The 25515-nt window shown below is 36.5% G+C and overlaps 1 protein-coding gene across 6 annotated transcripts in view; it reads right to left on the bottom strand.

The window, feature by feature from the left end:
• Keap1 (kelch like ECH associated protein 1) overlaps window positions 1-25515 on the bottom strand; it is a 210987-nt gene that overhangs the window by 113080 nt on the left and 72392 nt on the right. For all 6 annotated transcript variants that reach the window (XM_090416110.1, XM_090416111.1, XM_090416109.1 and 3 more), the window contains one exon: window positions 15961-16110. In XM_090416110.1, the coding sequence (XP_090272236.1) occupies window positions 15961-16110 (150 nt within the window). The remainder of the gene's footprint in view (window positions 1-15960; window positions 16111-25515) is intronic.

Here is a 25515-nt window from a genome sequence, read left to right as displayed (position 1 = left end):
AAGACATGCATATGATTGGTGCAATATTAACAAAAGATTGTGCAACCCAAAGACAAAGGTAACCGACAATTGTTGAGTTGAAATGCTAATTCTCTTCAATCGAATTCCATAACATCTGAAACTGTCATAACAACATTCACTATATAATTCTTAGTTTTAACACATTCACGACAGGGTTGTCATTTATCATTCCAATGGAACTTCTCATTACTGGTGGGCTCAACTCACACAAAGTTTCAACCCTTGGTTGAATTTTATTACTGCTTGTTTGCATTTGAGCTGGCAGGTGCACTCATACACGCATTATATGGCATGTTTCAATTCGTGGTAGAATTTTATTTGAAGTTAGCATTTGTGATCTGTCATAATGACATCGAGAATTTCAAATGTAATAAAACAAACGCTTATTTCATGTAATCAAAAAATTGGACAATAGTTTTTAGTTAGATACTGTGTTTCCGGTGCAACATATGGTTTTGCTTGAGTCTATACAACATAGTTTCTGTGAGAGGGGACACGTGATTCATTAGTTGGCACCATTTTTATTCCAGCTGTCTCTAATTGCACTATTTGTTGAGAAATATACTACACAGATTACAAAAGCCTCTGTACCTTATTTAGGGATACAATAAAACTACTTGTTTTTCTTGCATCTGCAGTATAATGGCTGTTGGGGATGTGTTGTTAACTGCGGGGAGCGATATATAATATAGGATTTATAATATTAGAAATTTTTGGTGATCAGAATGGGATATGTCCATGAAAATTAGCACAAATTAATTTAATGATGTTGGCCTGAGGAAACTACAATACGCTACAAGATTTCATTAGTCCAGCGATTGATAACTAATTTAAACGTACTTTTATATTTGTCAACATGCCACACTGTATACATAAGTGTATTAATACTCTTTATGATTATGCCATAATTAATTATTAATACTTATGTTAGTTTAATGTATGAACTTTAAAAAAATGGGAAAGGTATTTACGAGTAAGTTTGTTGGGACCAGGCCCTCGTCTTATAGAAAAAGAATTGAGAACCACTGATCCTTAGGACTGTCATGTTGTATCATCATTTGAAATTTTTAAATATAACAAAGATCTGTATTTAAGTTTTGTAGATCTGGAAAAGGCATATGACAAGGTGCCAAGAGAGAAGCTATTGAATACACTACAATTATATGGTGTCAATGGGGCATTATATCAAGCAATACTTAGTCTGTATTTGAGTTGTAAGTCAGCAGTTAGAATTGAAGGAAGTACAGGAAGATGGTTTAATGTTAAACCTGGTGTGAGACAAGGATGTACATTATCCTCTCTCTCTCTTATTCATTATCTATATGGATCACTTATGAAGGAAAGTGGTATTAAACATGATATCAAAATTGAAGGTGTTAATCTCAGCTCTTTGCTTTATACGGATGATATTATACTTCTAAATAAATCCGCTACAAGTCTGCAAGATTCCCTGACTAAAGTGAATAACTATTGTAATAGATATGGTATGAAGGTCAGCATTAAAAAGACAATGAAAATAGGCAGAAACATTGAAAATATCTCCTGCATTGTGAATGGAGAACCTATAGAATAAGTAAAACATTTAAGCTACTTGGGCACAATTTTTAGTGAAGATGGTAAGTTAAATATGGAAATAGACAACAGAATCAACAAAGCTGGTATGGTAGGTAGTCAATTGAATAAATTCATATGGAATAAGAGAGAAATTAGTCAGAACACTAAATTAGCTGTATACAAGACAGTGTTCAAACCAATTCTAACTTATGGATCTGAGAGCTGGGTTAGAAGTAAAATACTTGATCAAAGACTAGAGACCGCAGATATGAGAGTCCTGAGAAAGATTAGGGGCATAAACAGATGGCATCAATTGCAATATCATATTAAAAATGAGGATATTAGAAAATAACTTGATATTGTCAGCATCCAGAATGCATTAGCAGGGCTAATCTCATCACTTAAGCAGAATGGAAAAGGAAAGATTAGCAAAACAAGTGTTGTCCCAGGTTGGCAGGAAAAAGACCCAGAGGAAGACCAAGATATAATCAGATTGATATAGTAAAAAGTGCCTTAGAAGACAGAAATATAAGACCTGATAATATTGGAGTCTTGACAGGTAACAGACTGATTTGGAGGAAAATTATAGATAGGAAGTTAGTAATGATTTTTCATCTAGTACTATCATATCCAGTACACCCCTTGAGGATATATATCAGGAATTTGATGATGATTCTTAGGACTCCCGAATTCTTCCTATATCTAATCGCACGTACATTCATTATACATTTAGTGCCATGCATCTGCCAGTAGGCAGATGCATGGCATGAAATACAAATGAAAATAATGTCGACCACAGATGGTAGACAATTATTTGCTTGTGTTGGATCCTTTCCTAGTTTGGGATAGCAATGACAACTGACTTATTCCAAGAATCCAGAAACTCTTCCTCTGCAAGTATATTATATATTCCCCTATTGTATATTAAGAGAAGATCCATAGAAGACGATGGCAGATGTTTTATCATTTCATAATGGATGTCATCAGGCTCTACTGCACTATGGTCAGACAGTTAAAGAGCTCTTTTTAGTTCCTCCTTAGAATGGCTGAAGTCCATTGGTAGAAAAATTTTGCCTTTGTTTCTCTTGCTGCTCTTTCACTATTTAAAATTCAGGGGGATATGAAGCTGTTGCTGAGATTTTGGCAAAATTTTTTGGGATCAGCAATAACACTTCCATTATGGTCTAAGGTAGACAAACTGTGTGTTGTATATCTACCTATCATTTTCTGGATTTTATCCAGTACAATTTTTGCACTGGTCATTTGATTAATTGATAGAGGTAAATTGGATCCAAGTTGTTTTTGACTCTGATATCTCACATAATGTGCTTTGGCCCGAGCATGCTTAAAATTTATTAAGTTTGATGAGATGGGGTATCTATGAAATATATCCTATGCCCTGTGTTGATCTTTTATGGCTGTCTGGCATTCTGAGTTCCATCAAGACTTTGGATATAGTGGAAATCGAGATTCTTATGAAGATCATTCTCAATTTCGTTGTATTCTTTGGGTAACTATTTATTTTTAGCAAACTTTACCTATGTTTTTATTTAATCTGTCCATTTAGATAATTATACTGTTCATTGTTGTTCCCAATGTGCCGAATCTTCTCTGCTGACCACAAAGCTGTAATATTTCTTGGGTAATCCAAGGTTTATTAATGCTGCATTTTCTTCCTAGGATATTTCCAGGTGTTTCAATAACTGTCATTGAAAACTGTTGATAAGAGGTATGTATGGCTCAAGAGAGTCAGCAGGGATTTCAGAGAGATATTTGCAATTATTCAACTTAAGGGGATATTAAACCCCACATTCTTTTAAAACCGAATAAGAAACTCAAAGATTGGAATCAGAGAGTTTTATGCCGAATATAGTAAACTATAAAGTATCGGCGAATTACTAGCATGAGCTAATGCAAGTAGTCCTAGTACGTAGTACAATCTCTGACAACTCGTTGCAAAGGCGGGGGAAGTTCAGAGCGCTATTCTTAGGTATTTTCCATAATGTAAAAACACATTTCCTAGGAAATGTATGCTGTTATTACATTATGGTGGGAGGTCACTACCCAGACTGGTTTCAGCCTTTTTTGAGGCTTCATCAGTGAGTAGCTAGACCAAAAGATACCAAAGGGTATAGTGAAAAGAACTATTGCTCTTGCTTCAGTGTTGTCTAAAGTAATAGAGGTCATCAACAATCAACTTCTTCAACACTTGAAGAAGCATCAACTAATTAGTGACCAACTAATTTAGCAATCAAGATCCACAGCAGAGTTCCTTACCCACATCATCCACTTCTGAACATGCCATGGAAAGGTTTGAAAAAACATGTGTTGTTGCATTTAACATTACTAGACATTTGATAAAGTTTAGCATCAAGGGTTTTTCAGCAAACTATCACCTTACAATCTGTCACCCCCCACTCCTTGTAATCGAATAGTCAGTTTTCTCTTCAGATTTTCCTATTTATGCAGGTGTAACTCAGGGCTTTCTTATTTCAACTACCCTCTTTCCTCACATATATAAATGATCAAAAACCCTATTCACAGTTTTGATAATGATAGCAGAAACCCTTTAAGGAACTTAAATGTTTCTATCATACCGCTCTTTTTCTCCTATCAACCAAATTCTGCAATCCACATACCTTCAATCTATCCTCAAGGAACATCCCACAGGCCACTCACCTCTGAATCCTCTCCACCACTACCTCATCCCTAAGAAACTCCAGGGGACCAGATTTGAGCACAGTAATCCAGATGTGGGCAGGAATAACAACTTCCTTATCTCTACTTGTTAATGTGTTCTTCAATACCCAACTAATCTTATGGGGGCTACCTTAGCAACACGTCCTCTAAACTTTAACTCTGTCTACCACTACCCCAAAATCTCTAGCTTCATCTATTTCCTGGAGTACAGTGCCATCAATGTGATATAACTGTAATCTATTTATCCCAAAATGCATAACTTTACATTTCTTGACATTAAACTGACACTCATTATCTTTTGCTTATCCTGACAGCCAAAAGATAACGAGTGTCAGTTTAATGGCACTCATTATCTCTTGCAGGACGATTTAAATCGTCCTGCAAGTTTTCCATATCACCTTGATTAACTATTACTCTACCTAATTTAGCATAATTAGCAAAGAACTGAATATTTCTTTTTGAAAATTATGGAGATAACTGCCGTGTTTGAATAAAAACTTTAGTTTAATATAACTAAAATCTATATTCGACGTTTCAACCTTTATGTCAAGGTCATCTTCTGGAGCATACAACTATACACAGGAAACAAGCTATACTACAATCAAACTGGTTTGTTAAAGACACTGACCAACCACTACAACAATTGTTGGCCTGACCTCTGTTGAGAAAAAAATAAAAAATAAAAAAAAAATAAAAATAAATAAATAGAATAAAATAAAAAAATTATACATCAACGCTGGAGTCCTATTATTAGTGTTGTCTACCATATACATATATTAACATCATTCCAGCCAGCTGGTATGGAATGGTTTCTAATACTAGCTAAGAATTGGCTAGAGTCCTGACTTATGCTGGATCTTTCATATTAGGTAGGCTGAATGTGTGCCATCCAGATCCTTGGAATTTTCATGCCATCTTTGTTGTTAATATTTGGGTGGTTTATCAGGATTTCGCAGGATTCCTTAAATTTCCTTTCGTACCAGGTTTTTGTGCGGTGTAAGGAGCAGGTGCTTTTCCAGTTGATTTGGTGTAAGGTGTTGAGTGCATGGTCTGAGAGGCCTGCTTCACCATAATAGTTATATTTAATGTGTCTAATGTGTTCTTTCTTGCGTATAGGGATTGTCTGTCCTGTTTCACCAATGTACGGTAAGTTACGGGTGCAGCGGATGCAATAGACTCCAGGATGTGCTAATGGGAGGAGAGGATCCTTAGAGGAGTTGAATATGGTTTTAAGTTTAGTGGGTGGTTTAAAGGTGGCATTGAGGTTATAATGTTGTAGGATTCTGTTGATTTTTTCTGATAACCCTTTAATGTATGGGATGGCTATGGTTTTACTGTAACCTAGATTCGTTTTTGTTGTTGTTTTATGGAGTATTTTATTAATAGTATTTTTGTTATAGCCATTATTTATGAATGTGTCACTAATAATTTTTAGTTCTTGTTTCAGGGCTTGCTGGTTAGAGCAAATAGTTGTGGCTCTGTTTTTAAGGGTGTTAATGACTCCATATTTTTGTGATGGGTGGTGGTATGAATTAGCATGTATGTATTGGCCAGTGTGTGTCGGTTTTCAGTAGACTGTGAAGGATAGACTGCTTGAAGGAAGACGTGTGACTAGTGTGTCTAGGAACAGGAGTGAATTTTGGTTTTCGATTTCGGTGGTAAATTGTATGCGTTTGTGTTGTTTGTTCAGGTGGCTGAGGAATATGTTTTGCGTTTGTCACCCGTGCGGCCAGATCGCGAACACGTCATCAACGTATCTAAGCCAGACTGTCGGTCTTAGCATGGCAGAATCAAGAGCCCTTTGCTCAAAGGTTTCCATGTAGAAGTTAGCAATTGGGGGGGGGATAGTGGTGAGCCCATGGCTGTACCTTCTTTTTGAAGGTAGAATTTGTTTTGCCACACGAAGTAACCGGACTTTAGTACGTGGGCAAAGAGGGGCATAATGTCATTAATTTTCAAATTTTCATAATTTTCAAAATTTTCAAAAATGCATTTGGATCACCATGTAAGCCTAAAAGAAAGAACTGAATATTTCCTTTCAGCTTATTTCCTATATCATTTATGTACAAATTAAAGATCTATGCAGCAGCTTAGTGTTTTGTCATTGGATCTTGTGTTCAGCATTTTCAATTCCATGTTGTGCAAGGCCAGATTTGTGAGTTTGATAAGACAGATGTGGTTTTTGATGATCAGAGATATATTTATTTATAGATCTTCCTGTTTGTCCATAGTAAGACAAGTTACACAAACATGGTATACTTAGTATATGTCGGGTAGCATCATTAGTGAGAGTTTGTCTTTTGGAGAAGGTAGCAAGTTGTGCATTTAGTCGATAGGTTTATAGGTAGCAATGAGTTAATACTTTTTCATAAATTTTTCCACACATTCAGAGATGCCTTTAATATACAGTATAGGAGTCCAGTGGGGTTGTCTGGGTTGATTTATAGGACAGTGGTTGATTACTTTTTGTTATCATTCGATTATATCCATCTAGTAAGGCTGTTTCTTTGACAATTTCCAATTCTTGTTTTAGAAATTCTTCAGAAGAACAAATCTTGTGTGCTCTGGATACTAAAGATTTTATGATGCCGTATTTTTGGGGTGGATGGTGAGCTGATGTATTTTGGATATAACAACCTGAAAAAGTTGGTCTTTGGTAAACAGAGTGGAAATGGATTAATCTTGCTTACGTTGGATGTGTACACCAAGAAAGGAAATATCTTTTGATGATTCCTTTTCTAGTCTGAATTTGATACGAGGATGCAGGTTGCTGATTTTTTGTAGAAATGAGTAGAATTCTGGTTCAGTGTGACTCCAAACTGCAAAGATGTCATCAATGTACTGTAACCATATTGTTGGTTTTGAGTCAAGAGTGAAAATTCTTTTTTCTAGGTGTTCAAGAAAAAAGTTGGTAGGTTAGGTGATAAGGGTGAGCTCATTGCTGTTCCTTCCTCTTGATTATATATTTTATCTTCATGTGAAGTAACCTGATATAATTACAAATATGAATAATTCCACTATGTCCAATGGAAATTTCTGGATTAAAAATTCTATTGTCTCTTTGTGAGGGACATTAGTGAAGATAGAGACAATGTCAAAGCTTACTACGTGTTTGTATCTGCCATTTTAATGTCTTTTATTCTTGTATGAAATTCTATGGAATTTTTTATCGAAGAAGCTGAGTGTCCAATGAAGGGATAAAGAAGGTTAGACAATTCTGCAATAAGGACTGATTGGATATCAGCGCGAATGCTAAAAGGGTGTTCAGCTGAACTGCTATTCCTTTGACCACACCATAGTTAGGGTCTCAGAACAGGAAAATTCCAAAGGATTGGAAAGAATGTAAGTTAATCCCATTGCACAAGGATAGTGCAAAGACTGATGTATCCAACCATATCTCTGGAGAGATGGTGAAAATTTTGGAAAAGTTGGTTAGAACTTGCTTCAGAAATGGGTTGATAGAGAATCTCTACTTTGCAATGAACAGTGGGTTTACTAAGGAATGGTCATGCTTGAGCAACTTTCTCACATTCTGTAATAATGCACCATGATACCACTGGATTTTGCTAAGGATTTAGACAGAATACAGCATGGAAGACTGTTGCATAAATTGGAGAATATGGGATCAGATTATAAAATATTTTAGTGTGGATAAAAGGATCAATGACAGACAGATATGAAAAAGTGGTATACGATGGATGTCAGTTTCCAAGAATTAAGATAAACCAGTGTACTGTTTACTGTTGCTTAACCAGTGTGCCATAAGGATTAGTCCTTGGTCCATTGTTATTCAATCTATACAGTAATGACATTGGAAAGAATTTGGCATGTGACATACAGCTATTTGCTGATATTAGAATGATTTCAATAAGCTGGAATTGTGGGCATGTGAAAATGGCTATCAGTTTAATGTTAGTAAATGTAAATCATGCAGTGTGATTAGATATTCAATGTCATATTATATTAGTAGGATTATGTTGTAAAAAACAATCAGGCTAGGGATCTTGAAGTTTTAGTGGAGAGGAAGTTGAAGTTCAAGGGCCATACAGCAAAGATTGCAAATACAACTCAGAAGATAATTGCAATGCTTAAATGAACTTTGATATATAAAGATAAGAAAGTCATTTTGTCTCTTTACAAGGTTTTGTAAAAACCCAGGTTTTTCAAAAAGTTCACATACCCATTGCCTCACAAATAATTCACCCAGATCTCTCTCTACCCGTACATTTTCCAACCGCTCTTCTTTTCAATCATACTTTCTTCCTTTAGCAGCAGATGAATGTATATTGCCACACACCGGGATGCTGCTGAATAAGAAAACAGCCAGCAACATCCTACAAAGGTATGTCTGAATTATTCTTCCTATATGTTCTTCATATATCTGTCTATATAAAACACCAGTAATGCCCTAAAATTTGAGTAAAAAGCCAATGATATTATAAAAGGAGCATTCCTAAACAAAAAATAGACTAAATAGCCATAAAAAGAATAATAACTATTTCATCTGATTCAGAATAAATTACGCCAGTTCACATAAAATGAATTAAATAAGCTGGTGAGAAATTAATTATACCAAAACATTATATACTGATCTTGGGATTGATATTAAAAGTTAAGAATTTCTTATACATCAGGGATTTCATTTTCTTAGCAGTGAAAATGAATTTATGTCATACTTTTCAAAAGAAGGTTGATCAATAAAGTGCATTAATATTTCTGAACTAGGTAACTAATTTTGGTATAGAAGTATATGACCAAAACAACTTGCAGTAGTACACTTAAAACATTAAAAATTATGTTGTACAGGGTGAGCCAAAAGTCACTAAGGGACCTAAAGTTTTAATAACTTTTTTTAATTATTTTTTTTTTCTTTACAGATTTTATGAAGAAGACCTTGAAGATTAACCATGGAAAATTCTGAGCAATAAATACAAAATGTTATATTCAGGCAATGACAATCAAGGAAAAGAAGGAGTAGCCAGAGTATTCAACACAAAATACGAGGCTAATCTTCTTGAATGGCAGTCAGTCTCAAGTAGAGTAATGTGGACAAATATGAGAATGGGGAACTGGACAATGAGACTTATTTGTGCCTATGGTCCCACAGAAGGTTCTACTAAGGTAGAAGTGGAGGAATTTTTTGAGGCTTTAGAAAAAGCAACTGACACAATGAAAAATGAAAAGTTGGTCCTTGTTGGGGATCTAAATAGTAGAGTAGGAAATGATTGCGAGACATACAAAAATATTTTGGGAAAATTTGGAGGAAAGAGCAAAGCTAATAATAATGGCAAATATCTGTTGGATTTCTGCTCAGGACATGGGCTGGTTATTACTAACACCATGTTCCAACATAAAAATGTGCACAAATTCACATGGAGAGAAGAGGCTAGGAATAAGAAAAGTCTCATTGACTATGTTATTGTTGATAGTGATGTTTTCTCCCTGGTGCAGGACACCAGAGTGTACAGAGGATTTGAAATTGGAAGTGATCACTATTTAGTCTTGAGCAGGATAAAATTGAATTTCATATTGAAAAGAATAACATGTAAGAAAGTTTTAAAGCGAATAAAAGTTGAGCAGCTCTCAGATGTGAACTGTAGACTAAAATACAGAAATATTATTGAAAAGAAAATGAAAGAGTTTGAGAACAGGAATCAAACCTTGGAGATTCAGTGGCAAACTCTGAAGGAAACATTGATTGATTCTGCCAGAGAGGCATGTGGTGAGGTTGTGTGCAAGGATAAAAAAATCAGAACTCCCTGGTGGACACAGGAAGTTAAAGAGGCAGTGAAGGAAAAGAAGAAAGCATATCAAAAGTTCCTGGCAAATAAGTCAGCTTTTACTCTTACAGAATACAGAGACAAATGTAAGAAAGCTAAACAGTGTGTAAAACTAGCTAAACAAAAGTCATGGGAGGACTTTGGCAAGAATATAGAAAATAAATATCAAGAAGGTGGCAAAATATTCTGGAGGTTGTTGAAGAAGCTTAGGAATGGAGGAAAGAGTGCTGTAAAAGGAATTAGAGATGATAAAGGTGAAATGAAAACAGGAGAAAAAGATATCCTTGAAGTATGGAGTAATTACTTTGAAAAACTGCTAAATGAAACAAGCAGTGATGACAGCACAGTGATAAAAAACACTGACCAGGCATGCAGTCAGGAATACATATCCATACTTGAAGTAGAAAAAGCCATCAAAGGCCTGAAATGTGGAAAGGCAGCAGGAGTAGATGATATTCGACCAGAAATGCTGAAGTATGGTGGTATAAGAGTCTTACAGTGGCTGCACTGCATAGTTCAGAAAGCCTGGACAGAGGGACGAATTCCTGATGATTGGAGTAGAGCTCTCATAGTACCCATATATAAAAAGGGAAATAAAACTGAATGTGAGAATTACAGAGGTATTTCCTTACTGAGTGTTCCTGGCAAGATCTATGCCAGTATACTTGAGAAACGGTTGAGAAGAATTGTGGAAGAAAAGCTTGGTGAAGAACAAGCTGGATTCAGGCCAAATAGAGGCTGTCAGGATCAGATCTTCACTTTACGACAAATAGTCGAGAAAGCATGGGAATATAACAAAGATCTGTATTTAAGTTTTGTTGATTTGGAAAAGGCATATGACAAGGTGCCAAGAGAGAAGCTATTCAATACGCTGCAGTTATATGGTGTCAATGGGGCATTATATCAAGCAATACTTAGTCTTTATTTGAGTTGTGAGTCAGCAGTTAGAATTGAAGGAAGTACAGGAAGATGGTTTAATGTTAAATCTGGTGTGAGACAAGGATGTACATTATCCCCTCTGTTATTCATTATCTATATGGATCACATTATGAAGGAATGTGGTATTAAACCTGATATCAAAATTGGAGATGTTAATGTCAGCTCTTTGCTTTATGCGGATGATGTTATACTTCTAAATAAATCCGCTACAAGTCTGCAAGATTCTCTGACTAAATTGAATAGCTGTTGTAATAGATATGGTATGAAGGTCAGCAATAAAAAGACAAAGACAATGAAAATAGGCAGAATCATTGAAAATGTCAACTGTGTTGTGAATGGAGAACCTGTGGAACAAGTAAAACATTTCAGCTACTTAGGCACAATTTTTACTGAAGATGGTAAACTAAATATAGAAATAGACAACAGAATCAGCAAAGCTGGTATCGTGGGAAGTCAATTGAATAAATTCATATGGAATAAGAAAGAAATTAGTCGGAACACTAAATTAGCTGTACACAAGACTGTGTTCAAACCAATTTTAACTTATGGATCTGAGAGCTGGGTCAGAAGTAAAACACTTGACCAAAGACTAGAGACTGCAGATATGAGAGTCCTTTAGAAAGATTAGAGGCGTGAACAGATGGCATCAATGGCAATATCATATTAAAAATGAGGATATTAGGAAAGAACTTGACATTGTCAGCATCCAGGAATGCGTTAGCAGAGCTAATCTCAGATGGTACGGTCACTTAAATAGAATGGGAGAGGAAAGATTAGCAAAACAAGTGTTCTCTGCCAGGTTGGCAGGAAAACGACCCAGAGGAAGACCAAGATATAGGTGGATTGATATGGTACAAAGTGCCTTAGACGATAGAAATATAAGATCTGATAATGTTGGAGTCTTGACAAGTAACAGACTGATTTGGAGGAAAATTGTACATAGGAAGTTGGTAATGATGTAATTTTCTCATGTAGTACTGTCATATCCTGTACACCCCCTTGAGGGTACATGGCAGGAATTTGATGATGATGATGATGATGAAAATTCACGAGTGAACAATGAATACAAATTGTGAAATTTTACTATCAAAACAAAGGATCAATAATTCTGACTCAATGAGCATATTGTCACCATTACAGTGCGAGAGATTCTCCAAGCAAATCAATGATTAGACATTTGACTGGTTATTTTGAGGAACAGGGTTCAGTAAGCGACTTTCCACAAACAGGCAGACTGTGTTCAGTTAGGAATGAAGCCACAGTTGAACATGTAATGGAGAGCGTCACAGAAGACCAGAGCACATCAACTCGAAAGCGGTCCGGGTAGGTTGGAGTCTTTCGGACATCACTCCGGCGTATTCTGAAAACCTTGAACTTGTTTCCATATAAAATCCAGTTGGTACAACAGCTGAAGCCACCAGATTATGTCCACAGATTTCAATATGCTGTCAGATTTCAAGAATTAGCAAGGAGAGATCCCAAATTTATCAACAAGCTGATAATGTCAGATGAAGCACATTTTCATTTGAATGGCTTCATTAACAAACAAAACTGCAGGATTTTGGGTTCAGAAAATCCTAGAACAATTCACCAAAGGGAAATGCACTCCCTGAAGTGTACGGTCTAGTGTGGGGGTGACGTCAGAAGAAGTGATCGGACCTTACTTTTTTGAAGACCATGCTGGGAACCCTGTCAATGTTACAAGAGATGAATATCGGTCTATGATCAAAAATTTCTTACTCCCAGTAGTTCAAGATAAACATGACATGTGGTTCCAAGAAGATGGAGCAACAGCTCCATCACACAGCAAGGGCCACAATCCAACTGTTGAGGCAAATTTTTGAGGGAAGAATAATTTCTTGCAGTTGCGTCATAAAGCGGGCCATCGTGTTCTCCAGATCCGATGACTCCTCATCACTTCCTATGGGGGCTATCTCAAAAAAAAAGTTAATGTTAACAAGCCTCAGACACTCCAACAGCTGAAGAACAATATTTGGGCCGAAATCAGAGCACTGGAACGTGAAACACTTAAGAGGTGTCATGAAAAATGCCTTAGAAAGGAAACATTTGTGCGGAGCAAAAAATGGATGGCATTTACAAGATTTGATTTTTCACACCTAGTGTAAATTTACTTCCTATATATACTGTATATAATGCTATGGTATTGTAAATTAAAAACAAAAAATAAAGGAGTTATTAAATATTGAAACCCCTTCATGACTTTTGGCCCACCCTGTAGAACACTTGCCATTTTTGTAGTAAAAGATTCCAAAAATGCCAATATTTTGCAGTGAAATATATAAAAAAAAAAATTAAATACAAAAAATGTAAATAATTAATTTGGTAAATATTTGAAAGTTAGTTCTCTATGTAAGAACCCCAAAGTAGCAATTCAGTTACATGAAAGTATCATGTTTCTTTTGTAAATGGAATAGCAAAGACCACCAACACTGGATTTAAAAAAAGCAGTAGTCAAGGAGAGAGAGAAATCTTCATTCTAGAATTCAAAAATTCTCTATAAAGGTTTACTGAGTTCTGGATAAATTGTTATTTATCTTCACTAATATAAGTGTGTATTTCATTTCTTGCATTTTTGCTGCACAGTCACTTTTCACTTCAACAAATTTCCTTTAAAGCAGTAGTTGTTATTGCTACTGAGGAAATCGACTATAGTTTTATTTGTTCTGTTAACTAACATTAACAAAGCACAGAAAAAAATCCAGAGTCATTTCCTTGAAAATTCAAACAGTCATGCCATTTTTATACAAATTTTAATAAATCTTTTGAACATCAATATATCAATCTTTTATACTTATAAGCTATAAGAATAGATATAAATTGGTTTTGGAATTTGCTATTCTAGATTTTATATATTTCTGATTGCTTAGTGAAGGTTTTGTATGTGTTGTATATATGTATAGATCTCAGTTTAATTGCCTGAAAATAATGTATATACTTTTAAGGGCATAGAACTGCTGAAACCCCCCCCCCCCCAGCATAGAGAATTCCATATCTCAATTTCAGTGAAAAATGTCTAAAAAGGTTTTGACTTACTTTCTGAACGACCTTCATGTAATGAAGGACGTTCAGAAAGTAAGTTCTGTTTTTAAATATTTTCACTGCAGCGCTGCGATCACAATGGTGTGCATGCATGCTGAGTTTGTTGATTCATTAGCAAAGTGTTGGTGCCATTTTCAGACATTCTCGCAGTGTGTACGCTTCTTGGTGTTTGTTTATAATGTCTAAGAAAATCAAATCGAACCACATGTGAAATTAAGTCAGTTATACGTTTTTTCTTATAGATTATAGAGGTTTATGGAGAAGACAAGGCCAGCATAACACAGCTTCTCGCCACCTTCAGCTGGGAACAATTCCATCATCCCCCATATAGTTCTTACCTTTCACCAGTTCAAACATCTGAAATCTTTATTTAGTGGCTGGCAGTTTCAAGACGACGACGAGGTCAAAGAAGCAGTCAATATGTGGTTTGCATCACAGACAGCAACCTTCTACAAAGAAGGTATACAACTCTTAGTGCCCAGTTATGATAAGTGCTTGAACAATGGCGGAAATTATGTAGAAAAGTAGTGAAAGATGTCTACTTTAATTTCCAATAAAGTTTTTTTTTGGAAGAATAGTTTTGTTTCTCTGACAGCCCATTAGAACTTACTTTCTGTCCCTCGTATAAATACACAGACACACTGATGTCCGAAAGCTAAGGATGAACTACATTTTTACCTGCATATATATGAAAATATTTTTATGACTGCAGCCAAATTTGGGCATAAATTTATTACTAATAAATTATATTACATAAAAAAATGTGTTATAAATTTCATACAAATTAAATTGCAATATGTTTTTGGAAAAAGTGACAAATTTCCTAAAGACACAGTTAAGGAATTAATATGAAGTGTTTACAGAAAACTATGCAGAGAGTATTTCAGTATGAAATATGCTCACCCTGAACTGTGATGCAGCTCTCACAACAACGTACCATGCCTTAGCACCAACTGATTCAGGAGTTCTTGAAGTAAGCTGCCCGACTCCTCCTTCAGAGCAAGGATAAAGTCTTGTATGTTGACTGGAAACCAACTTGTTTGTTGGTTTTTGAGGCAATGCATTTCCTTATTGCGTCCAAAATGTGTTTTATGGGGTTGAGATCTAGGGAGCATGCTGGCCACTCAACTCAATTAATATCCTTAGTTTCCGGAAGTATCTCCACTGCTCGTATACAATGTGATGTGGCATCATCATCATCAATAAAAATGAATTCTTCACCTACAGCACCACAGAACAATTGAACATCACTTTGAAGAACTTTGTTGCAGTATCATTCACCATAGTCCCTTTTTCCAGTTCTTGTAGCTCAGTGTATTCATTAAGCATAATGCCTCCCCACACTTTGACCCGAGCATTGCCATATCTATCCCTTTCAAGAACATTCTTGCAATGGTAAGTAGTACCACTTTCACATCAGATCAAATGTTGTCTAGAATCGGAGGGAAGACTAAAACGACTCTCATCACATAGAATGCTATACTCTGGAAATATCAGTAATTCTGCAGCCTTCTTCAAACCTTCCAATAATTCTTCCACTGCGTGAAATCATTTAGATGATTTTTTGAGACATTACAGGATGTTCAAGTTTGCAACTTTATTTCTTCATGAATGGTGCTTCCTTCAAACACAATATGCTTAGCACAGTCTTTTTGCCCTTTATCTTGTTGAGTGTACCATGTGACTCCTTTGTGCGCAATTCAAAAAATTGAACGTATATCTGCTTTCTACTCTAAATCATCAATTATACAAACTGTCACAAACTAATTTGTCTGAATTTGCAGTTGTAATCTTCAGAAATATGTTCGTTTTTAGATTTTGGACACCAGTGCATAATCTTATATGTAGATGATTCAATGAATAAACCACATGCTCTATGTAATAAACAGAATGCATTATCACTTACTTGTGAGAAATGCTGATCAATAAATTGATTAGCTCGCTGATAAAGAGTTGTACAACCATGCTGAAGAGCAAAATCTGCTATACCAATGCAATTAGAAGGATCGAGTTGGTTTTCAAGAAATGCACAGCAAGCTTCAATAATATGATTCACCTGCAAAATAACAAATTAGACATTTATTGAAGCTTAATTTTTATAAGCATTTTAAACTTACGCTGTATGCAGGATTAAATTGATAGTTCATTAACAGTTAACATCAATTAAAATATAAATGAAAAAGGAAGATATTAGAAGCAGATGCTTATTAAACAATGTTCCATTGTACATCTTTAAAATATATGTTTTGTTTGACTAATTGTAATATCATTTCGAAATCTGTTTTGTAATTTGAGAATAATCACAGGCAATCTGAAATTTCATTTCATAATTTGTCTCTGGCATATTTTACTCACGTCTGTGGAAACGTTTTCCTGTGGAAAGGCATTTATTTATTTTCTCTTTACCTATCATGCTTTCCTTTGTATACTGATTGTATATTTAATGAGCAATTTGCTAGGTTATGTTTTGCATCCATGAAAGGTAAACCTACTGTATATATTATACTATGGGTGGTGGATAAGGATTATATAAATTCTGAAACTGGATTATCTTTCAGGCCATGTGTCACATTTCCAATTAACAGGTTAGTGATCTCATACTACGTGATGAAATTTATCTACCACCTAAAACCACTCATAGCCATCCATCCACTTACAGTGGGAATTTTAGCTAGCTATAATATAACAGCTATAATAAGAGCGGATACACTAAACACTCGACCTGGTTGGCCGAATGGTTAGTGTATCTGCTGTCCAGTCAAAAGGCTGAGGGTTCGAATCCTGCCATGGGCATGGATGTTTGTGATTGTCTTTGAAAATTAATATTTTAGTGGTGGTCGGCGGTAAATGATGAAGATAATTGTGGTTGGTGGACACGGTGAGTTGTAGATGGCTGCCCTCCTTCGATGAGTCTTTGGACTCCCTGGAGGTGTTATGTTACATAATAATAATAGAAGTATATGAAAACAAGCGATATCTTCTGGAAGTCTACAGAGAAAATGGATAGAAAGCATCAAGAGCATAAGTGGAGGGAATTCTTAGAAATCCAAGTAACTTGTCTGCAGATAAACCAAACTGGAAAACTCTTCATGTTCATGGTAGCATCAACCTCACATAGGCATGTGATGATGAATATGATAAAAATCTATTTTCTCATACTATACTTGTATAGAACGTGTGCTTAACAGCCTGTTAGTTACTATGAAATGTTGGATGAATTCATGAGAGTCTATGTTTAAGATAACTCGTAGGTGGTATAGACAAAGGAGGGGCAAAAGATATGTGGAAGACATGCGTTATCAAATCAGCAAAATGAGTTCAGGTGAAGTGATTATTATGGGGCACTTCAACTACTATGGAGACAGATTGGAAGGAGAAAAGATCACATGACAGGAAGGAAATGGAATTTGTACATTCTTCTTCATCCCAAAGTCCAGAAAGGAATGGAGGATAGATATTAGGAAATGTTTCTTACACAGTTTCGTCTTCCACTTCTTCTTCAAATGTTTCTTCCACTCAGTCCTTGATCGACATTTTGCTTTCAGCTCTGCAAGTGCAGTACCGGTCCAACTCTTAATATTGTCTATCCAGTTTATTCTAGGTCTGCCTCTTTTTCAAATTTCTGGAATAAGTCCTTCAAGAACTTGCATTTGATCTGCTGATATGACCAAACCAGATAAGTTGTTTCCTGTGAATCTTAGTTATGATGTTATTACTTGGACGACTAGTAAAAGAACTGATTCTTTGTCTTACTTCAAAATCTATGATGTGATCAGTATATGGTATCTTTAGGAGTTGTCTATAGCTACTCATTTCAAATGCTGACTGGCTTTTCATTTTCTTTTAGGAGGGTCCAAGTTTCACTTCCATATAGAGGTATGGAAGTATGACATACTGAATTAACTAGTATGTCAATAAGGTATAATTTGTTGATGATTGTAAGCTTGTTATCTGTCCATAATGATTTTAGTTTTTGCAGTGTAGTTGTTGCTTTTGCAATTTTTGTTCTAATATCCTGTCTTGATCTACCATCTTTATTAAAGATATTGCCTAGGTATTTAAACTGATCAATGTCTTCTATGGGTGTATCCTCAAGTAGAATTTTTTTTAGTTTCTACTACAGCACTTCCTTCTTGGTCAGAAGCACAGATATTTGTCACTGTTTTTGATTTTTGTGTACTTATGGTTAAATATGACAATATTGAAATGCTGACAAGTAATAGACTAATTTGAAGAAAAATTGTGGATAGGAGGTTAATAATAATGTAAACTTACTGTCATAGTAGCCTGGACACCTCTTGAGGATACATATCAGGAAAATTTGATGATGATCGGTACTTATGATTAAGCCATATTTTTAAGAGTATAAGCTAATTTTGTGGTGATTTCCTGAAGATCTGATTTGTTTTCCACTAGGAGATCAATATCATCAGCAAACTTTAGTTGTTTATTCTTCTTCCTTCTACTGTCATTCCAATATCACAGTTCTCTAGGGCTTCATTTACAACATATTCAACAAAGTATTTACATAACATTGGTGAAAATTTGCCCCCTTGTCAGACTCCATGCTCCACTGGAAAGGGAGTGCTATAATTCCCCTTGATTCTGACTATCATTTCAGAAAATGAGTACAGGAATTCAATCAGCTGTATTATTTCCAAGGTCACAAGGTGTTTAGACAGATGAATTGTATCATTAAGTAGAAACTACAAAAATGTTGTGGACAGTATACAAGGAGAATAAAGCATAATAAGGAATGCAAAATAGGATTGACAAAAAATTAGCTGAGAAGGCCAAAGAAAAAAGTTATTTTACTATGTTGCAAGTTAAAGGAAGAATGATTATGAAAAAATAACTTTAACGAGTGCTAATGGTAGCAAGGTGACAGAAGCAGGGACAAAACAGTTGAGTTACTGAGTGATCACTTTGCAAGGATCTATCATCCAAGTAAGGATATAGCTGTGATAGGAACTTATGTGAAAATAGAGCTAGACACAATACCATTTTTTTAAATAACCGAGTGTCGCTAGAGTTGTAAGTGAACATAGTGGTAGATTTGAGCTGCACTAAAAAAAATATTAATTAGTGTAGTAGTGTTGTTGGAATTCTTTGTTGTTTATATTGTGTTTTGCTACTTGTTTATTCTTAATGTTTCTGCATCTGAAAATGCCATCCATAAAGAAATGCACATTGGCAACACAAAAAAAGCTTCATTATGAAGATCAAGCTCTGCCTTGGATTTTTCGCAGTGGGTGCGTTGCGAAAATTGCTATAAGTATGCACCAAAAAATGAGAAAGATTTTTGGACTGTTTGTGTAAATAAAAAGAAGGAAAGCATTAATGTATGTGAAAGTGTCTGGATAGATCAGAGCAATTAGGAATGGGAGCAAGAATTAGAACCGTAGTAGAACAGCTTAGGCAAGAGTTAATGAAAATGAAAAGCAATATGAAACATCTGGAAGAGGATATTAAACATCTAAAGAAAAGATTGGCTGATGAGAATGAGGAAGTTAGTATTACAAAGAAAGAGTCAAAGGATAGTTGTATATCATTGTATGGGGACTCAATCATCAGAGATGTGATGACTAATAGAGTGCACAAAAATGCTTTCCTGGTGAAACAATGAAACAAGTAACTGATGTATTGCAGAAAAGGAAAGACCAAGTGTCAAAATTAGTGGTACTCATGGACACAAATAACTTATATGGAGAAAAAAAAGAATGTCGATAGGGTCTTGAGGAAGTTTTTGGGCAGGTAAAGAAAACTAGTGTGTTGGAAAAGTCATTAGCATGCTGCCGACATATGACAATAGTGAACTGAGAAGGAGAGCAGAGATTATGAATAATAAGAATGGCTGTCTGTGAAGCAAAGGTGTTCAATTTGTAAATCTATGGAGCGAATTTGAAGGAAAGTTGGAATGGTTTAAAGTTTATGGATTGCATTTGAATAGGTTTGGCGTTGGGCATTTAGATAGGCTATTATTTTCTGAGGAGGCATAATGTGAAGAAGGATAGCACAACTAAATGGATTGTACGACAGGAGGAAGATGGATACAAGGTTGAAGATGTGATTGCCAAGAGAGAGACGTGGTATAGCAGCTAGAATAGAGAATGTTGGTGCTGGTAGAATGGCCTCAAAGACAGAGGGATTGTGTCTTTGAGGCCATTGTGTCACAAATGTAAAGAGTATTCAAAACAAGAGAGCTGAGTTTGTTGCATTGACTGAGGCAGTATGTGCCCAAAGATAATTGGAATAAGTGAAACTTGATTGTCTGAGGAGGATGTGATATTAGGAATAGAAATGGAAGGATATATAATTTTTGGCAAGGATAGGAATGTGAAAAGAGGGGAAGTGCTGTTAATGACTGCAGAGGAATTGTGTCCACAAACTGTTGCAAGTTTGACTGTGCATGCAAAAATTTTGAATCTGTGTGGTGTGAAGTTGAAATTAACAGGATAGTATATCTGATAGGATGCTGCTATAGGTCAAGGAAAGCAGAGAATACTGATTGTGAAATGTTTAGGCAAATTGGCTGAGCATGTAAAAAGAAGCTGATCCTGATGGGAAGACTTTAATTTCAGGAATATACAATGGAAGGAGAAGATAGTGTATGGGAACAAGGAGAGTGAGTTTGTTGAGTTTCTGAGAGATAAATATCTTAAGCAGCATGTGACTAAAGCAACTAGAGGCTTTAATATTTGGGATTTGGTGATAACTTCACAAAATGTAGTTGTTAATGAGGTGTTGATACTGCCACTGGTTGGCGAGAGTGATCATGAGGTACTTGTTTGGGAAGTGGTGAAACGAGAAAAGGTTACTGCCAAAAATGGATATATGTGGAAGTATAAAACAGGTGATTATAGCAGTTCTGTAGTCAGTTAGCATCAGTATGATGAGCTGAGCAGAAAAGATGTTGACAGTGCATGGAAATTCACAAGGCAGTATCTGATGCAAGTAATGCATAACTACATACCAAGGGTTAATCAAATAAATAGAGTAGGAGTGAAACAGATGAACAGTGAAATCAAGCAAGCTGTGCTGGAGATACATCAGATTAATGAATAGTATAAAGTGCAGGCTAGGAAGATGACAAGCATGGTAAAAAAAGAAAGAGGTGCAGTATGAGAGCAAGAGAAAGAATAATTGTGGCAGGCTGATGCTAGTGGATAGTTATGGCAGCAGAATATTATTATTATTATTATTATTATTATTATTATTAAACAAGACCTCATGGAGTCAAAGACTCATCTAGGAGGTCCTTTTATCTCACACACATCTCATCATACCGGGTCTTAAACACATTCAAACTCCTTGCAGACACCACACTCTCAGGCAAGGCATTCCAATCATTCACAACTCTGCACGAAAAAAACATGCCTCTCACTCCCCTACTCACACCCTCTTTATACAGTTTCCAGGGATGACCTCTGGTTCTCCCCTGATCTCCCACTATTCGCTGTAGAACTTCTCCACCATTGATCCTATAGCAACCCCTTACCAACTTGTAGGTCTCTATCATATCTCCCCTCTTCCTTCTCTCCACTAGTCTCTGCAAATTACATCTTTTCAATCTTTCCTCATACTCGACATTCCAGAGGTCAGAAACTACCTTAGTCAGTCGCCTTTGGACCCTTTCCAACATCTCTTCATCCTTCTGAAAACCAGGTGACCAAATCTGGGCACAATAGTCCATGTGTGGCCTAATCAAAGCCTTATACAATGGAACAAGAATCTCCCTACTTCTACACGTCAGTGTCCTCCTCATCATTCCCAGAAGTCTTTGTGTTGTCTTCACAATTTTGGTGATGTGACCCCTAAATTTTAGATCCTTATCCACTATCACTTCCAGATCTCTTATTTCCTCTACTTCCAACAATATATTCTTACCAAGCATAAATTCTGCATCCCATCTTTGTTTTCCAAATTTTAAAACCTTACATTTTGCAACATTGAACTCACACCCCCATTTGCTTGCCCAATCACTCAATTTATTCAAGTCTTCTTGCAAGGCCACAACATCTTCACTACTCTTTATGGTTCGTCCCAACTTTGCATCATCTGCAAACAACTGAATATCTCCATCCAAATCTTCGCCAATATCATTAATATACAAGTTAAATAGTAATGGCCCTAAAACAGATCCCTGAGGCACTCCACTAGTGACTTTCCTTTTCCTGGATATTGCACCCCCATACACAACTTGTTGATACCTATCAGATAGCCAGTCTCCAATCCAATGAACTAATCTAATATCCAACCCCATCTGCTCTAGTTTGACTGTCAACTTATCATGAGGCACTCTATCAAAAGCTTTTGCGAAATCCAAGTATATTACTGTGTATCCTTCTCCTCTGTCCAAGGAAGCAGTCACTTTATTGTAATAAGTAAGTAGATTACTAAAACACGACCTCCCTTTAGCAAATCCATGCTGTCCATCAAAGATAATACCATTGTTGTCAACCCAACTCTGGATCCTAGTTCTCACAAGCTTCTCCAACAACTTAACCACAACACCCGACACACAGATAGGCCTATAGTTTGATGCTTGAGTTCGATCACCTCCTTTATGAAGTGGCACAATCTTGCCCTCCTTCCACTCTTTAGGGACTTGACCAAGTGCAAGACTCGTATTAAAAAAATATGTCAAGGCAGGTGTCAACTCTCTGGCACATTCCTTCAGAATACGCGGTGATATATTATCAAGTCCCACAGCCTTATTTACATCTAGTTTACTCAACTCCCCAAACACCTCTTGCTCACTTACAGTCAGTCTCTCCTCCCCATCATCAACTGCTCTTAATCTCTCCATGAAGTCACATTCACAAGATTGAAAGATCTTTATGAACTGCTCATTAAGTATCTCCACCACACATTCTGCAACAGCTGTCTTTATACCATTTCCTCCAATCAATGTCATCCTTCCATAATCATTCTTTCTTTTGCTGGCTACATATCGAAAGAACTCCCTAGGATTCTTTTTAGCTTCATTAGCTAACTGCTGTTCATACCTCTCTTTAGCTACTCTCACCAACCAAGTCACTCTCCTTGCCTGGTCTTTGTAGAACTCATGAAATTGGTTACTTCCACTTCTCTTATGCTGCCTCCACAATGCCCTTTTTCTCTGTATTGCATGCTTAATCTCTTTATTCATCCATCTCACACCTAACTTATTATTATTATTATTATTATTACGGGTATCTCCATGGAGTCAGTAGACTCATCGCGGGAGACCCAAACTAGCAAAACAATATCTGTCATATCTCTTCTTGAATTCATTTACAGACAAAGAGCTCACAACTAAGTCAGGCAATGAATTCCACTCATTCACCACCCTCCAGGCAAAAAACCTTGTTCTGACACCTTTGTTAACCACACTCTTCTTTAATTTCCAGAGATGGCCTCTTGTTCTTCCATCACTATCACACAGCTGAAACATTTCCCCTGCATCAATCCTATAAAAACCTTTTAGTAATTTGAATGTTTCTATCATATCCCCTCTTCTTCGCCTATCAACCAATCTCTGCAATCCACAAGCTCTCAATCTATCAATGTAGGGAGCATTTTTTATATCACTCACCAACTTGGTCACTCTTCTCTGAACCCTCTCCACAGCCTCCTCATCTCCAAGGAATCCAGGTGACCAGACCTGAGCACAGTAATCCAAATGTGGAAGTATCAATGCTTTATAAAGGGGAATAATAACCTCTTTATCTCTGGATGTCAGTGTGTTCCTCAACAACCAAGTAATCCTATGTGCAATCTTGGACACCTTAGCAATGTGTCCTCTGAACTTCATCTCCCTATCTACCAATACCCCTAAGTCCCTAGCCTCATCAATCTCTTGGAGTACCTTTCTATCGATGTAGTACACAGCTGGTAATCTTTTAATCCCAAAATGCATGACTTTACACTTTTCCACATTGAACTGACATCCATTTTCTTTTGCCCATTTTACCAGCTTATTTAAATCCTCCTGCAAACTTTCAACATCAGCTTGATTTTTTATTGCACTACACAACTTTGCATCATCAGCAAACAACTGAATATCTCCCTTTAAGCCATTTCCTATATCATTTATATACAAATTAAACAACATTGGCCCAAGCACAGAGCCCTGAGGCACACCACTGGTCACCTGCCTCATTCTGGACTCGGCTTATTTAACCTTCTCACCCGTGGTATACATTTAGACATTGCATCCACTAAATATTTTTTGAAAATCCCCCAAGCTGCATTGATCTCTTTTCCAGCTAACTCCTCATTCCATGCTACACCTGCAAGCTGTCTCCTGAGCTCTTCATAATCACCCCCCTTGTAGTTCCACATATACCCTTTTTTCACAGGGGTCCTTGCACTGCTGGCAACCACCCAAGTAATCACCTCATGGTCACTTTCACCAATTGGGTGATGATTTGATACCTCATTGATAATTACATCCTCCGATGAGATGACCAAATCCAAGACCCTTAATCCTCTTGTGCCCTCTGTTACATACTGTCTGAGGTAGTTATCCCTCAAAAACTCAAGAAACTCATTTTCTTTACTTCCAGTTGCTATCTCTTCATTCCAGTCTATATTGCCATAATTAAAATCACCCATAATGATCACCCTTTTCTTATTTGCTTGGCTTATTTGACTATACATTTCACTATCATCACCATCCACATTACCAGGTCTATAACAACATCCCACCAAGTATTTGATTCTATTCACCTCTATCTCACACCATACTGCCTCAAAACCACTGGCCCCATTTCCCCCTTGCATCTCCACCTTGTATGGACATAACTCTTTCTCTATCATCAATAGCACTCCCCCTCCCCTTTTACCCCTTCTATCCTCACGAAACACATCATACCTTTCCATCTCTATTCCTGTCAGGATGTCATCCTCATCTAACCATGTCTCACTTATTCCGACAATCTCTGGGTGCACAGACGCAATTAGTGCAACCATTTCATCCGCCTTGTTTCTTATACTTCTAGCATTGGTATACAAACACAACAACTCATTTCTGGATCTACAGCTAGTTCCACTGATACCACTCACTCGATGTGATCTCTCCATGCTGGACTGGGGCCATTTCCCTTTCTGCTTCTTCATTTTAGAACCCTTTGCAATTCCATCTGTTTCCTTTTGATCCCTGATCATCCCATTACTTTCCTGCCTACACATTCTCTCACCTCCTCTTGGAGCATCCACCTTTCTCACGCTGTGTATCCCTGTCCACCCTGAGCCTCCCCGTTTCCCTGCTCCTCTTGCACACCCATTCTCTCATTATCTATACTCATACCACTCACTTCCACATTCATTTCCACTCCTTCAATCTCTCCTGTCTTACTCTCCTGCTCTTCCACATCACTCCCCTCTTGATCTGATTCATTCTCTCTATTCACTTCTCTACCTTCCAGCAGCAGTCTCTCCAAGCGACTCACACCATAACCACTCAAATGCAGTCCAT

This window comes from Typopeltis vanoorti, chromosome 3 (assembly GCF_054136105.1).
Source record: "Typopeltis vanoorti isolate ZY-2024b chromosome 3, IOZ_Tvanoo_1.0, whole genome shotgun sequence".
In the NCBI taxonomy this organism is placed as follows: Eukaryota; Metazoa; Arthropoda; class Arachnida; order Uropygi; family Thelyphonidae; genus Typopeltis; species Typopeltis vanoorti.
Note: the sequence above shows the minus strand (reverse complement) of the source record. Positions and strands in the feature narration are given on the sequence as shown.